Source organism: Daldinia childiae, assembly GCF_008694065.1.
Source record: "Daldinia childiae strain JS-1345 chromosome Unknown Scaffold2, whole genome shotgun sequence".
Classification (NCBI taxonomy): domain Eukaryota; kingdom Fungi; phylum Ascomycota; class Sordariomycetes; order Xylariales; family Hypoxylaceae; genus Daldinia; species Daldinia childiae.
The window spans coordinates 4791815-4804217 of NW_022984643.1; the positions used below are offsets into that span (position 1 = coordinate 4791815).

The window sequence follows — 12403 nt, forward strand, 5'->3', positions numbered from 1 at the left end:
CTTCTTGCTGACCTCCACAAGATACCCCTTATTGTGTCCACCGTAAGATCCAATAGGGTCCTGGTCGACGAATGCATAATTCATATATACATAAGGCACCAATTTACCTTTGTCAGATGCCTCCACCTTGATCTTTTCGAGCGCACCTTTCATCATCTCTAAAACCCTCCTATCATCTTCGGCATCTTGCCAATATGAAAGTAGTAAAACTGATACGAGAGGACCATCAGCTGCATTCAAACCAAGGGAATTACCCCCGTGCTGAGCAGACTTTTCTAGTAGCGAGGTAGGATATGGCTGGAGAGTGAAAGAGCACCTTAACCCTTCTACTAGCTTAATAGGCTCGAGTGCTTTCTTGTATATTTCGGAAGCGGCTATCAAGGTAGCAGCATCACTTTTTAAGGTGATGTTCAATATACACAGCTATTTTACTATGAGCCTTGGAAAATATATAGCGAGTAATGAATTAGGGGGTGGCCAAACTCACCGTGTTCCTATTGAGATACCTGCAGCTTGATCCGCGGCAGCTTCCTTTAGTGTCAGCATCCTCATAGAGCTAAGTTGATCAATCCGCGGTTGTACTGATGTGAATACCTCAAGTTCTGGCGGGTTTTCTACTGCTTGAGTGTAGTAAACTGTATTAAGTCCTACTGCTTCTTTGCTAAATGCTCCTGAATATCCGATACTGACCATGAGATGCGTTTCATGGGAGGGACTTGGTTGGTTGAGCTCCTTTACCAATTTTTCGATCTGATCAGGGACGCCCGGGAGAAAGTAAAAGGTGTTACCGCCCCAAATAGGTCCTTGGGGGAAAGTCCTGAAATCGTAACGTGTAACAATACCAAAGTTGTTACCACCACCTCGCAAGGCTTTCCACAAGTCGGAATATTGCTTGGCATTGGCATTGATGATTTCCCCTGAAGCCAATACAACCTCATAGTTGACGATATTGTCAGATATAAATCCTTCTCGGGATGAGAAGAAAGAAAGACCGCCTATAAATATTTAGCTTCAACTCTAGAATGTCAAATTCATAGATGTCTCCTACCTTGAAGCGCAAGCCCACCAATTCCACAATTATTCGCTCGACCACCAGCTACGCCAAGGCCCGAGCCGTCAAGCTTATCATAGACGGTGCCCCAGCGCTCACCAGCCCCAATTTGCACTAGGCCCTCGTCTAGCTTGATTTCTATCCCTGTAAGAAGGCCTAGGTCAACGGTGATGCCATCTTGGATATTGGCACAGCCGGGCGCTGGTTGTTGGCCACCCCCACGAATGGCAAATTTGGTGTCTTCTTTCAAGGCAAAAGGCTGGATTGCCCTCACAAATGCAGCCACTTCTTGTTTAGATCGAGGCTGAAATATGCAAGCTGGCTTAAGATCGCTTTCTAGCTGAGAAAGATACGAAGAGTTCAAGTTTTCGTACTCTGCCGTACCCCGAAGAGAGAATTGGCCGTCTGGGATAGTGTGCCTTAACGCGTCGATAGCCCGTGATGAATCCATTCTGGCTGATCTTGCAATGCTACGAGATATCTGTAGTCTATCCTTTTATAGGCATCTAAGAAATAAGGAAATGGTGTTGTCCTAGATTAGAGGAGAAGAATGAGTGGGCGGGGCCCTGCGGCACATCTATGACTGCCAAGGCGTAGATCCATCCTCCAGGCTTAACTTGATGTTGTATACTAGGTACCTGCAGGAGTTTGAATCAGGTTAAGAGAGAAAATGTAATGCTTTCTAACAAAGAACTAGTCGTAAACGCTATTGTAAACAATATTCATCCTGGTGATAGTCTATATAAGCTGAAAATTTATATAGTCATATTACAATAGAAGTCCCTAACCCAATCTGCTTTTAGTAGATAAGTAGAATATGATACTAAAATGTTAAAATTGTCAGAAGCAGAGCCTAAAGCTATTCAATATCTCAAAGAATATGATTTCTAAACAGAAAATTAACTCCCTGTATTTCATTTGTTAAGTAGTGCCCTTAGTAACCGGGTATAATGCACCATCGGCTTTCTTAGTAGCTTAGGTAGTCAGATAGATCACTGTTAAAATGTTCTAATTAGAAGTCATTGTGCTATACCTTAACCAGGTAGTATAGCTTAGTAAAACTAAGTCAATAATAGTACAGCATCATTACTAGTTAACATACCTAGGTATCTAGATAGTATTACCATCAAACCCCCTCAGCCCATAGAGATTGTAAGGCAACAGTTTAAGACAACAGTTTGAGAAGGCTAAAAGGGATTTATCCATGTTTTATTTAATACTGTAACAACTGGATACTTGAAACTGAGAAGGCTTCTCCTCATATCCTCCTCAAACTAATAAGCCAATGAGATAAATTACTTACGGTATAAACCGATCGTGAGATAAGAGTGCTCGAAGTGCTGTGTCTTCCATTGATATATCTAGCGTAAAGTATCCGAACAATTGCTATGGTATTTAAGTCGTATTATACGACTCTAAATACAAAGACTAATAGGAACGATATCAGAGATACCCCTTGATGGTTGTCATACGTAGAGTGAATGTTAGAAGCAGCAGCTTCGCTGCTGTATAGTAGCCGTGTAGTAGTATGAATCTATTAACGCTTAACCTTCTACTCTCTTTTAAGGGCGCGTAACGCCCCTTATATATCTATCCTATGTATATCTATGCTTAATTCATACTAGTATTACTTATACCCTGACAAACGGTTTGGTATGTTTAACCTTATAACCGTATTTGTTGGCTCATTGGAGATACTCGTTATGTTTTCTTTCTTGGTAGCGGTTTAAACCGAATATTAAATCACCATCCTCTATAACCATCATTGCAGTTCACTTGTGCATCATGGCCACTGTTACTTTATTATCCTTGTTTCCCGACAAGTCTGAGCTTAGAAATAGGTGGCAGACATTCACACAAATAATCACAAGTGATACTACCCCTATTGTAAAGAGCACTGGAGATTTACAAGACAAAGAAGTAGACAATTTAATACAATTGAAGTTCTTAGACTTAGGGGGGGATATAGTGTCAATATAGGGAGGATGGGGAATAACATACATATGCATTATCTGAAAGTTGCCCTGAGAAGTTGCCGTTGTTATTAATAGACTCAAGCTGCCTTAAGCCTCCTTAAGTTATTATTTTAACTTAAGCCAAGCGCAAGTTTCTAGCATAACCTACCTGGTTCATTATTCTTGGCTATACCGACTGAAGTTATTAAATTTTTTTTTAAAAAAAACCAGGAATATAAGTGTATAAAGATTTGGGAGGTTCTAGGTTACACGGCCAGCCCTCCCATTTCATACAAGATAAGTCAGGTACTTAACACTCTTAACACCAGTCAATATACCCTAGGTACCTATTTCCCCCCGAATTGCGGCCTTTGCCAACAATTCTTATAATAAAATATCATTTTTATAATGTTTTAGATTTAATTCACAACTAGAGTCTTAAGGAGTATTAAGGGGAAAGTTGGTAAGGTGCTTGGCAATTTGATAGGACAGCGGGGGAGGGGCGAGTTGCAATTATGAGAGTGCTTCTTGTGCTCTTACATCGTCAGCTTTCATTTGATCAAATATTCTCACTTCTTCAAGATGAACAAGCTACCACTCGAACTTCACGATCGCATCGTTCAATTCTTAGGCAGAAGGATAGGTGAAGAATTCCTACCACCTTGGGAACACGGCACTCTTCCCTTTGCGCTGCCAGCCATCGCGGCTGTGTCGCGAAACTTTCAACAGGCCGTCGAGCGACTCACCTTCCGCAATCTGAAAGTGTCTACCAGCCCCTCAGATCTAGATGTTTTCCGTCGCACCTTGACGCCACAGCGTCAGCGTAACATACGGCGTCTCACCGTCCACCTCTGGATTGACCATCCGTTGTCGCACACAAATAGCCCTTACCAACCCAGGAGATTCGCAACGAGTGAGGAACGGAGGGTTATCAATGAAACAACGACGACCCAGTTAAAAGAGTTGTTCAATATCCTCGCAGCATGGCGTTTACAAGAACCATCTTTGACTCTAGAGGTCACTGGCCCGCTGCTGTCTTACAAAACAGAAGATGCTTTGCGTGGACCTTACCTCAGATTCTCCATGCTCGACGTCTTAGGCGACATGGTAGATTTTCCGCCCTTACCCATAGTTAAACAGTTGTATGTGTACTCCATGTCGTGTCACCTGCACCCTCACTTGGCTGTATCTTTGACAGCTAAGATGCCAAACGTATCTCACGTAGATTGGGATCTATCGACTTGTCACACTATCAGCTGGGGTTTATATCACTACATGTCCCGGATCTGGCGAGACGGCCTTGTTCAGAGCATCGAATCAACAACCTTACCGCCGTCAGTCGAGAAGTTTACCTTTAAGATGTTTGTGCCAGGAACTGGTAGATTCCAGATCTTGCCAAATTTCATCGGGTCTACTTCTTCGGATTCCGTCAGTCTTGCCCTCCGCAAGCTAACGAAGGATTGCGCAGAGGTTTACATCGATGGCTCCATCCACGCCTCGCTCTTCGACCCTTTGGCCGGTCCGGGTACCGCTCCGCAAGAAGCGGCGCTGGCCTGGGAGAAAGTCACACGGCTGGAAGTGAGGGTAAGCATGTGCGGTCCGGATGGGAAGTGGCTTTTCAAGATCGATCCAAATGACGAGACTCCTGGGAACCCTCCTGAAGACCTCGATTTCGACTGTCTACCTCCGGGCTACGGGACCACCGAGTCGGAGTTGGACGACGCTGAGGAGTACTACGACGATCATCGGGAGGATATCGCGCCCGAGACGATGGACGAAAACAATTGGGACGGCGAGTTCTTCCGCACCAAAGCCGACGACGGGCCGATGAACGCGCTGCTGGTGGCCTTCGCGCGGGGGTGCAGGCGCGGGAACATGCCTGCCCTGCGCACCGCCATCCTCCAGTGCGAGTTCTTCAACACCGATAACTGGCCCTTCCAGGTCACCTACTTCGCCGCGGGCGCGACGGCCCCGATTGGGTGGGACGCCGAGTTCGCGGGCGGAGACCACGACGCCTGGCGCGTCTTCTTCCACGTCGGCAACTGGCGGCCCGCCGAGGAGACGCTGAAGGAATTCCGCCGGATAAGGCGCGAGCTTGACGGCCGCGACACCGTCGTGTGCTTCTTGCCTTGGGGGGACTTTCTTGATTGATCAGGTAGTCTAAATCAAGTGGTTATATACTGATTCGGGACTCTATCGACGGCGGTAGTGGTAACTGATGAGCCCACCCCCTCACCACCCGGATGCACTGGGTGGATTAATATCGATGGAAGGTGGACCGGGGTCTTCTTCGTACTCCCCGGCCGTAACAATTTCGACAGATGACGATATACGGGGAACTCGGATATAAAACTAAAGGTGAATGTTAGAATGGGAATTATCGAGCTTCTGGGATTAGAGGCTATCGGCTGCTGTGAAGTCCTTATAAAAGGGGCCTGTTCAGAAGGCCAGGGGGACAGGGGATGGAGTATCAGACACTGAGGTTCAAGGAAAGAAAAGGGGGTACGAGGTCGCAGAGGGTTCAATGTTACTACGTAAGAAAAGTCCTTCTCATGTGTGCCAAAGGATGGGTCAGCAGGTAAATCAAAAAGTGCCAGAATCCACAGCATCACGAGAGTTGGATCACGCAAATCAAACATTATATGGTCATTACAATTAGCAATAAATATCCCATGAACTTGCCACTTAAAACTCATTCAGAAGTAGCTACTTGTTTTGGGGGTTCTTGATTCTATGCCATCCTTATTATATTAAAATTCTATAACCATACTCACGTCACGTACTTGGAAAGGGGCATGTTAACCTATCGATCTAAAGTCCTTAAGTCATCTATGTAACTAGACAGTTCTCACTCATTTCCTCTAACTACATTATATTGGGAGGTAGTTATGACATTTCATATTTACCTCCCTTGATTCGGAGAAAACTTATACTTCGCTAATCCCGTTCTGATGTTCTCCCTGAGCAGTCATGATCCAGGGCTAAGCCTCCTATGAGTAACGATTGATCAGGCCCAAGTAAAGGGGTGATAGATAGTGTGAAAGGTAGGGGGCCGGCAAAGGCAGATTTCGGGTGATACAACACTAAGAGTAAGACAGGTAAATTACCTATCTAAGAATTTAAAGTGATCGAATATTCTTGTATATATCTGAGTCAAAAGTGCGTATTCTATTAAGTTATGAACTCAGTATAGTTAATAGGTCTAGTAAATAGGTCTAGTATAGAAAGTAGTATACTAATTTCTAATAGTTATATTAATGGCTGAAAAGGTTGTTCTCGTCTTGCTATAGCTCCTACCCCTATATTATCCGGTTGAGATTCTTGTTATATTCCTCTACCAAGAATTATGGGAAATACAGAAGTCATATATCAGAAGCATATACATCAAAAGCATGAAAGTAATAGGGTTAAAAGATGTGAGTACCTAGTAGGAGATATCAATAAATACCTATATAGTTGCTTTATTTTCTTCTCTTGATGTACATAGGTAGGTAACTACCTGCTATATTGTTGAAACCACACAATTATTCAAGCTTGTACTTATTGTCTCTCTAAGGTAGTTTTCCTCTCTTGCTTATAAGACATTCCGTCCTCTTAAATACGTTGCTACAAAGCATACTACTGGTAGCATTGTCGGTACCTCATGGAGGTATCTACCTAATGTATGCCCCGCGTTCCAACTGTCACCAAGTTGCCATACATCGCCGACTTCATGAATACTTCGTTCACAGCTCTCCCTGCCTAAAAATCGTAGATACAGGCTCTCTAATTAGGTACTTACCCTAGGTGGGTACCTACCCTTCAAGTATTCTGTTTGCTATAATATAAGTCGTAACAGCAGTACTTGTGGGTTAGTAGCAGGTACTTGTTTGTAATTTAGGCAGTCGTCGTTTCCGAAGGCAGTCGCGAATTCCTCTCGAGTTTCTGCCACTACAGTAACGAGGCCATTCAGATCTTTATTGGATTTTTCGCCGACAAGAGCAAAAAGTCATCTTCCTTTTCCTTCTACAACTCGCAATAAACGTCAAATTCTACTCATCGCAGAAGTACGATCTCCTATCTTCAGCAATCCATCGCTTACAACGTCTACATTTGAAGCAATAAGAAGTTAGTGACCAAGCTGAATTGGTCATACACAAAGATGCCTGAAGGTAAGTTCCCCCCTAAACTACCTAAAATTCCCTTTCTACTAGCTACAAACCCTATATATTATGTACTTTCTTGTAAAATATGATCAATACTAGGGATATAAATCTATTAACACATGTTTAGTAGTAGCAGATCCCCTTATTTCGTCGCCGACCAGCGATCCGACCGGTGGAGTTCCCGACAGCGAGCTCTCTTAGCAAGAGAAAGCTCGAAGGAAGGGACGAACCCCCCTGCCCACCCTCTCTGCAGAGAGGCTTGCAGAACTCGGACACTTTAACGAAACGGAAGTAGGGGGAGATGATAACGCCGACAAGGTGTCCACACGCCGCCCAGGACAACCCACGCTCAAAGTCACCAAGCGCCGAGAACTTCCCTATCTACCCTGTGATGTTTGCGGAAAGCTCCTCAAAGGACCGACCATTCTCAAATGTCACAAGCGAACAATTCATATCGGCACTCGTTGTTATTGGGGAGAGTGCAGTCAGACATTCACCACTACCGAAGATCTAATCGAGCATTTAAAAGAGCACCAAGCTGCAGCATCAACAGGCGACAAGCCTGGCGAGTTAATCTGCCACTGGCCCGGCTGTACTCATACTCTTTCATACATCCACGAGCTATACCGCCATATTCGAATTCACAACGGTGAAATGCACGAAATGCACGAGAGTAACTAGTCGAAGAATATTCAAGCCTGCTTTTGTGAAATTGATATAGAGGTAGCAACTGCCATATTGATGGCTCTTTTTAGGGCCTTTTCTCGAACTTTTGCATGTAACCATCGGAGGTGTGGTTTTCTGTCTTTCCTCAGTTAGGAATATGACTTCAAATGTGCTATAACTCCGTTTTTACGTTGTTTTAGGCCACTGCTATAATAAAGACTCTCATGGCATGTATCCGCAGAGGATAATGAACAAATTCACGGTGACTAAATCAAAGGGGAAGGTATAATAACTGCCTCCTTAGAGACTTAACTAGCCTGATAGTGTTTACTATAACGTTACATAACCTAGGAAGTGTACTCTTGATGGTTACTTTTGCCTCTTATTGTAAATCAACCTGTCAATACCTAGGTAGGTATTTAATCCATTAGACTGATCAGGTGTGTATCTGAGTCCAAGATTCTTGTCATAACCCTTTTCCTAATTCTCAGCTGCTCTTTCATGTGATTTTAGGAGAAGAAGCTCATCTTTCAACATGGCCATATCCTTTCTTATTAACTCTGCCGTTGACGTATGATGTCTTATTTCCGCCTAAATCCAATGGAATCTTGCCGTTATTGTTCTTCGCTAATATATCCGCGCCGTTACTAAGAAGCAACTTCACACATGCAAAATGTCCCCTTTGAGCAGCTAGGTGTAGCGGTGTTTGCCCATCACGATCATAACTATCGATAGTAACTCTTGCTTCTATTAGAGCCTGGATAACTCTAAAGGAGCCTTCTTCAGCCGCATAATGCAGAGCTGTCCTTTGCTTCTCAAAGTAGCTGCCTTGTATGTCGAATCCTGCTTTGATAAGTCGCACGGTGGAATCAACTAACCCTGCTCGAATAGATCGTATTACTGCCCCCTTTTCCATTTGTGCTCCGCAACTTAAAAGTAGAAGTGCGTTTTCATCGTCTGCTTGGGATATAGCTGTTATGAGGGCCTTGTCAAGCCCTGTCAGACCTATTCCCCTGTCAAGGAGTAGCTTTATAACGTTGGTCCGGCTTCGAACTACAGCATGAAAGAGAAACTTCTCCCCCTGTTCAGTTGGGGCACCATTTTCAATAAGGAAAGTCGCAATATCAATATGATCTAATTTGCAGGCTTCAAGTAGTGCTGGGCGTCCAATTCCTAGCTCTCGTATGAGTTGAGCATTATGATGGACAAGTAACTCTAGGCTGCTTTTATGTCCGTTAGAAATGGCCATTATTATAGCCCTCCCTTCTATTTCGGATCCGCCGTGCTCCTTCTTGAGAAGGAGAGAGAGCATACTAGTATCGTCTGCTTTTGCTGCCAAAACCAAAGGTTCTATCTCTTTTCTAGAAAGTAATTGCTTCATTGGATTCATAGTGCATGAAAGGATGAGTTCCACGATGGCTACATTGCCATTCACGATGGCGTATTCTAAAGCGTTGCTCCAAGCTTTAGCATTATCGACTAGATCCCCATGATTGGAATATTTGGGTCTTTCGATATCCAGATGGTGAACATCATATAGGTATTGTATAACATCAAACCAGCAATTGGCGCAAGCAAGCCATATGGGATGAAATGGTCGAGAAATAATCTTGGCATTTTCCCAAGATAATATTTTTGCAGATAGCAGACCAGAATCTGGTCCCTTAGATTGCAATATTTCACACCAGAGAACAAAAGTAGGAGTGATCAATAGGAAGTGCGGATCTATGAGAAACTCCTTTATAAGCCTCGATAATGGCTCTGACTTCTGAAGATCGGAACTATTGCGGGCATGGAATACCCAGAAATGCGCGGTATAAATAATAGGCTCTGATTGAAGACCTGAAGTGAGGTCATCAACGAATTGAGATATAGAACGTTTTCGTGATTCGTATTCTGCGCGAGTACCTTCAGTATATCCAACTTCTAGATATCCCGGAGAAGATTTCTTTATCTCATTATTGATAGTTTCAGCGATGATGCCTGGGGCTTGGAGCAGTTGTTTCGTGAGATAGCGAAGGCAAGCAACTGAAATAAAACTGTTACTCTGGACGGAGAGAAATATCTCTATGTCGCGCTTCGAAATACCCTCGAAAAACTCCCTCACCGATAAATGAGCGAATTCAAAACTTTCTCCCCGGATAACGATGAGATTTGAACAGACATCGGTAACCTCGGCCCCGCCGAAATTATTACTCATTTCGGACGACAGGGCGGAAGACGCAATAGACGCGAAGGCTTCAATAGAGAGAGACTTTTTGGCATACATGAGCCATTGGAATGTGAAATTCGCAAGTGCTGCAGCGTGGTCCCCTGACTCTAAGATACTCTGATAGATTTCCCAATAGGAGCCTTCTAGAGTAGAGGGAAGAGCACCGAGACGAGCTTTGATATCTGCTGCCACTTTCAATGGGCGAAGGGATTGAATTTGAAGATCTACCCATCGAAACCTGGATAGTAAGCCTATTAATACAAAGTTTTAAATTATCGGAGGGACAACACGATAACTTACATTCCCCGAGCACCTCTAATTAATGTGTCGATTATCTCATCTCGAAGAAAATCAGGCAAGTTATTTCGTAACAGCCTTGCCGAAGCTAATTGATCCTTACTATTACAATGGTGTTAGTTTTTTATATTTTCACCGTAAGCAAATTTTTAGAAGTGAGACTTACATGAATGCCGAGATGTCTCCAGCGTTATCATCAGCATCGATATACACGTTAGGTGATCCTTCTAAGTGAAGCGCAATATCGTAGTTATCTCGGCTGGAAACAAATATTTTGAGCAGATTCGGCGATTCTTGGAGGATCTGACTGAACGCATCCATTAACTCCTGACGATCCTGTAATTCGACTTCGTCTAGGGCATCAATAACTATTGTCACTGTCGGATAATGATCCATAAGTGCTAACAACATTCTTATAGACTCCTCGGTATCCCAATGCTGATCTTCAAACCCTTCGAACCCGGTAATGGCATCTTCATAATGTTCTACTATAGGCGGAAGAATTGGGTTGTTGATCCCCTGGCAGGCTAATTGACGTACGAGACTAGCTAGGATCTTGCTGCATTGAGCTCGAAAAGGCTCGGCTGGGTTTCGCATACAGTAAAAATATGCAATATTATCGCAAGTTTCCAGTTCATCGATTACAATAGATGCTAACTTGGTCTTTCCACAGCCTGGTATTCCGCTATATAAAATATGTTATTAGTAATTCAAGTATGTAATAGATTTTCCTGAGCTGCTGAAACTGAGTTAAGGGGCTAAAAGGAATAAAATAATGTCTATTAAATATAACCCCTGAAAGAGGGGTTGAGGTTAAATAAGAAATCATCAAAAGCTTACTGTAACCATAGAATTGAAGATGCACTTTCTTCACGCCAGATTTTATATTCCTTTTTCTTGAACAACCACTGTCCAGAATCTTTTAATCGACCCCGTCTAACCGTTTTATGATGTGCTCCGTATGGGATAGTGGAAATGGCTTTTAGAATCTGCACTCTTATATCCCGCTCGAGATTATCGTTAATTATTTGAATGTGGTAGTCAATCCTCTTGATTGGCTCTTCAAATTTTCGTAGCTCAGTAGAAAATGAACTGATGTCACTATTTTGAGCTATCTGCACTGCTGTCACATTCTGAAGACTTTTAAGGATGGCCTGTGACTTCTCAGACTCGGCAAGCTCAAGGAGATCCCAAAGTTCCTTCTTTGCCGTTATTATAGTGGAATGCTTTGCTTCAAGATCAGCCTTGGAAACGACTATGCTCTTCATGAACCGAATCACCCAGTTTTTCCCATAATAGTGAAGTATCGAGGAGAGATATTTTAGAATAGAGACGTAAAGCGACACGACAGACTTAGAGAGCTGCTCAAAAACCTCCATCCTAAAGGAATTTCAATTAGTACAAGCTGATATTCAGAGATGAACTCGATACTAGGATTCTTAATTATTACAATAGAATTATATCGTACGTACCTAGAATGCTCCGGCTGCAGAAAGTGACGTTCAATGATACTGCAGCTAGCAATCAGATTGGTTACACTTTCAATAGATTGCAACACATATCCGAATGTTTCCACGTCGTTCACGGTAGCTTTCATGATCAACCTCACAGCTGCCCACGGAAGTGCAGCACTGACGGGATCATATTGAATAGCGATATCACCAAACATCTATGAAATACTTCAGCGTTAAATATTTGAAATAATAGCATGGTTTTATAACTACTATGTAAAATCTTACCAAAAACTTGTCGACCCATACAGCAATCTTCTCAAGCACATCGCGTAAGATAATCGTACGGCCTTTGAGAGTGACTTTCCATCTTTTCTTAATACACTCATCTTTCTTTTCATTCGTTGCTTTAAGGACGTCGGTTAGGGTTGCTAATGGTTCTTGCTTGGATAAATCATCTAATTCAAAGTGATAGCCTTCCTGTTTCCTTAGCTGTTCGATAGCTAGAGTCCAAGTATGGTGATAGAGCTTGGGGTTGCTATCTTTTGCTAGAGGTTCGATAGTTTTGCTGGTGTCGGTCATTTTAGCGTGATGAATAACTGTGAGTTTCTTTTAGAAATTATTGG

At 43.2% G+C, this 12403-nt stretch overlaps 3 protein-coding genes across 4 annotated transcripts; 1 reads left to right on the plus strand and 2 right to left on the minus strand.

Moving 5' to 3' along the window:
- Window positions 1-483: 483 nt before the first annotated feature.
- On the minus strand, window positions 484-1502 carry GL218_02185 (Bifunctional solanapyrone synthase; the record flags this gene model as incomplete). Its single annotated transcript, XM_033578683.1, has 2 exons — window positions 484-995; window positions 1049-1502. 2 exons carry the CDS (start codon window positions 1500-1502, stop codon window positions 484-486), a joined length of 966 nt encoding a protein of 321 aa, XP_033438787.1.
- Window positions 1503-3588: 2086 nt separating this feature from the next.
- On the plus strand, window positions 3589-5157 carry GL218_02186 (uncharacterized protein; the record flags this gene model as incomplete). Its single annotated transcript, XM_033578684.1, has 1 exon — window positions 3589-5157. The coding sequence occupies one exon, from the start codon at window positions 3589-3591 to the stop codon at window positions 5155-5157; it is 1569 nt and encodes a 522-aa protein (XP_033438786.1).
- An 81-nt stretch (window positions 5158-5238) lies between these two features.
- On the minus strand, window positions 5239-12359 carry GL218_02187 (Vegetative incompatibility protein HET-E-1; the record flags this gene model as incomplete). Of its 2 annotated transcripts, none has more annotated exons than XM_033578686.1 (7): window positions 5239-5358; window positions 9982-10267; window positions 10330-10428; window positions 10493-11011; window positions 11167-11706; window positions 11799-11995; window positions 12066-12359. In XM_033578686.1, 7 exons carry the CDS (start codon window positions 12357-12359, stop codon window positions 5239-5241), a joined length of 2055 nt encoding a protein of 684 aa, XP_033438785.1. The 2 variants fall into 2 exon arrangements, with proteins under 2 accessions (XP_033438785.1, XP_033438784.1); XM_033578685.1 differs by lacking the exon at window positions 5239-5358 and adding an exon at window positions 9768-9845 and having other exon boundaries at window positions 9925-10267.
- Between the last annotated feature and the right edge of the window lie 44 nt (window positions 12360-12403).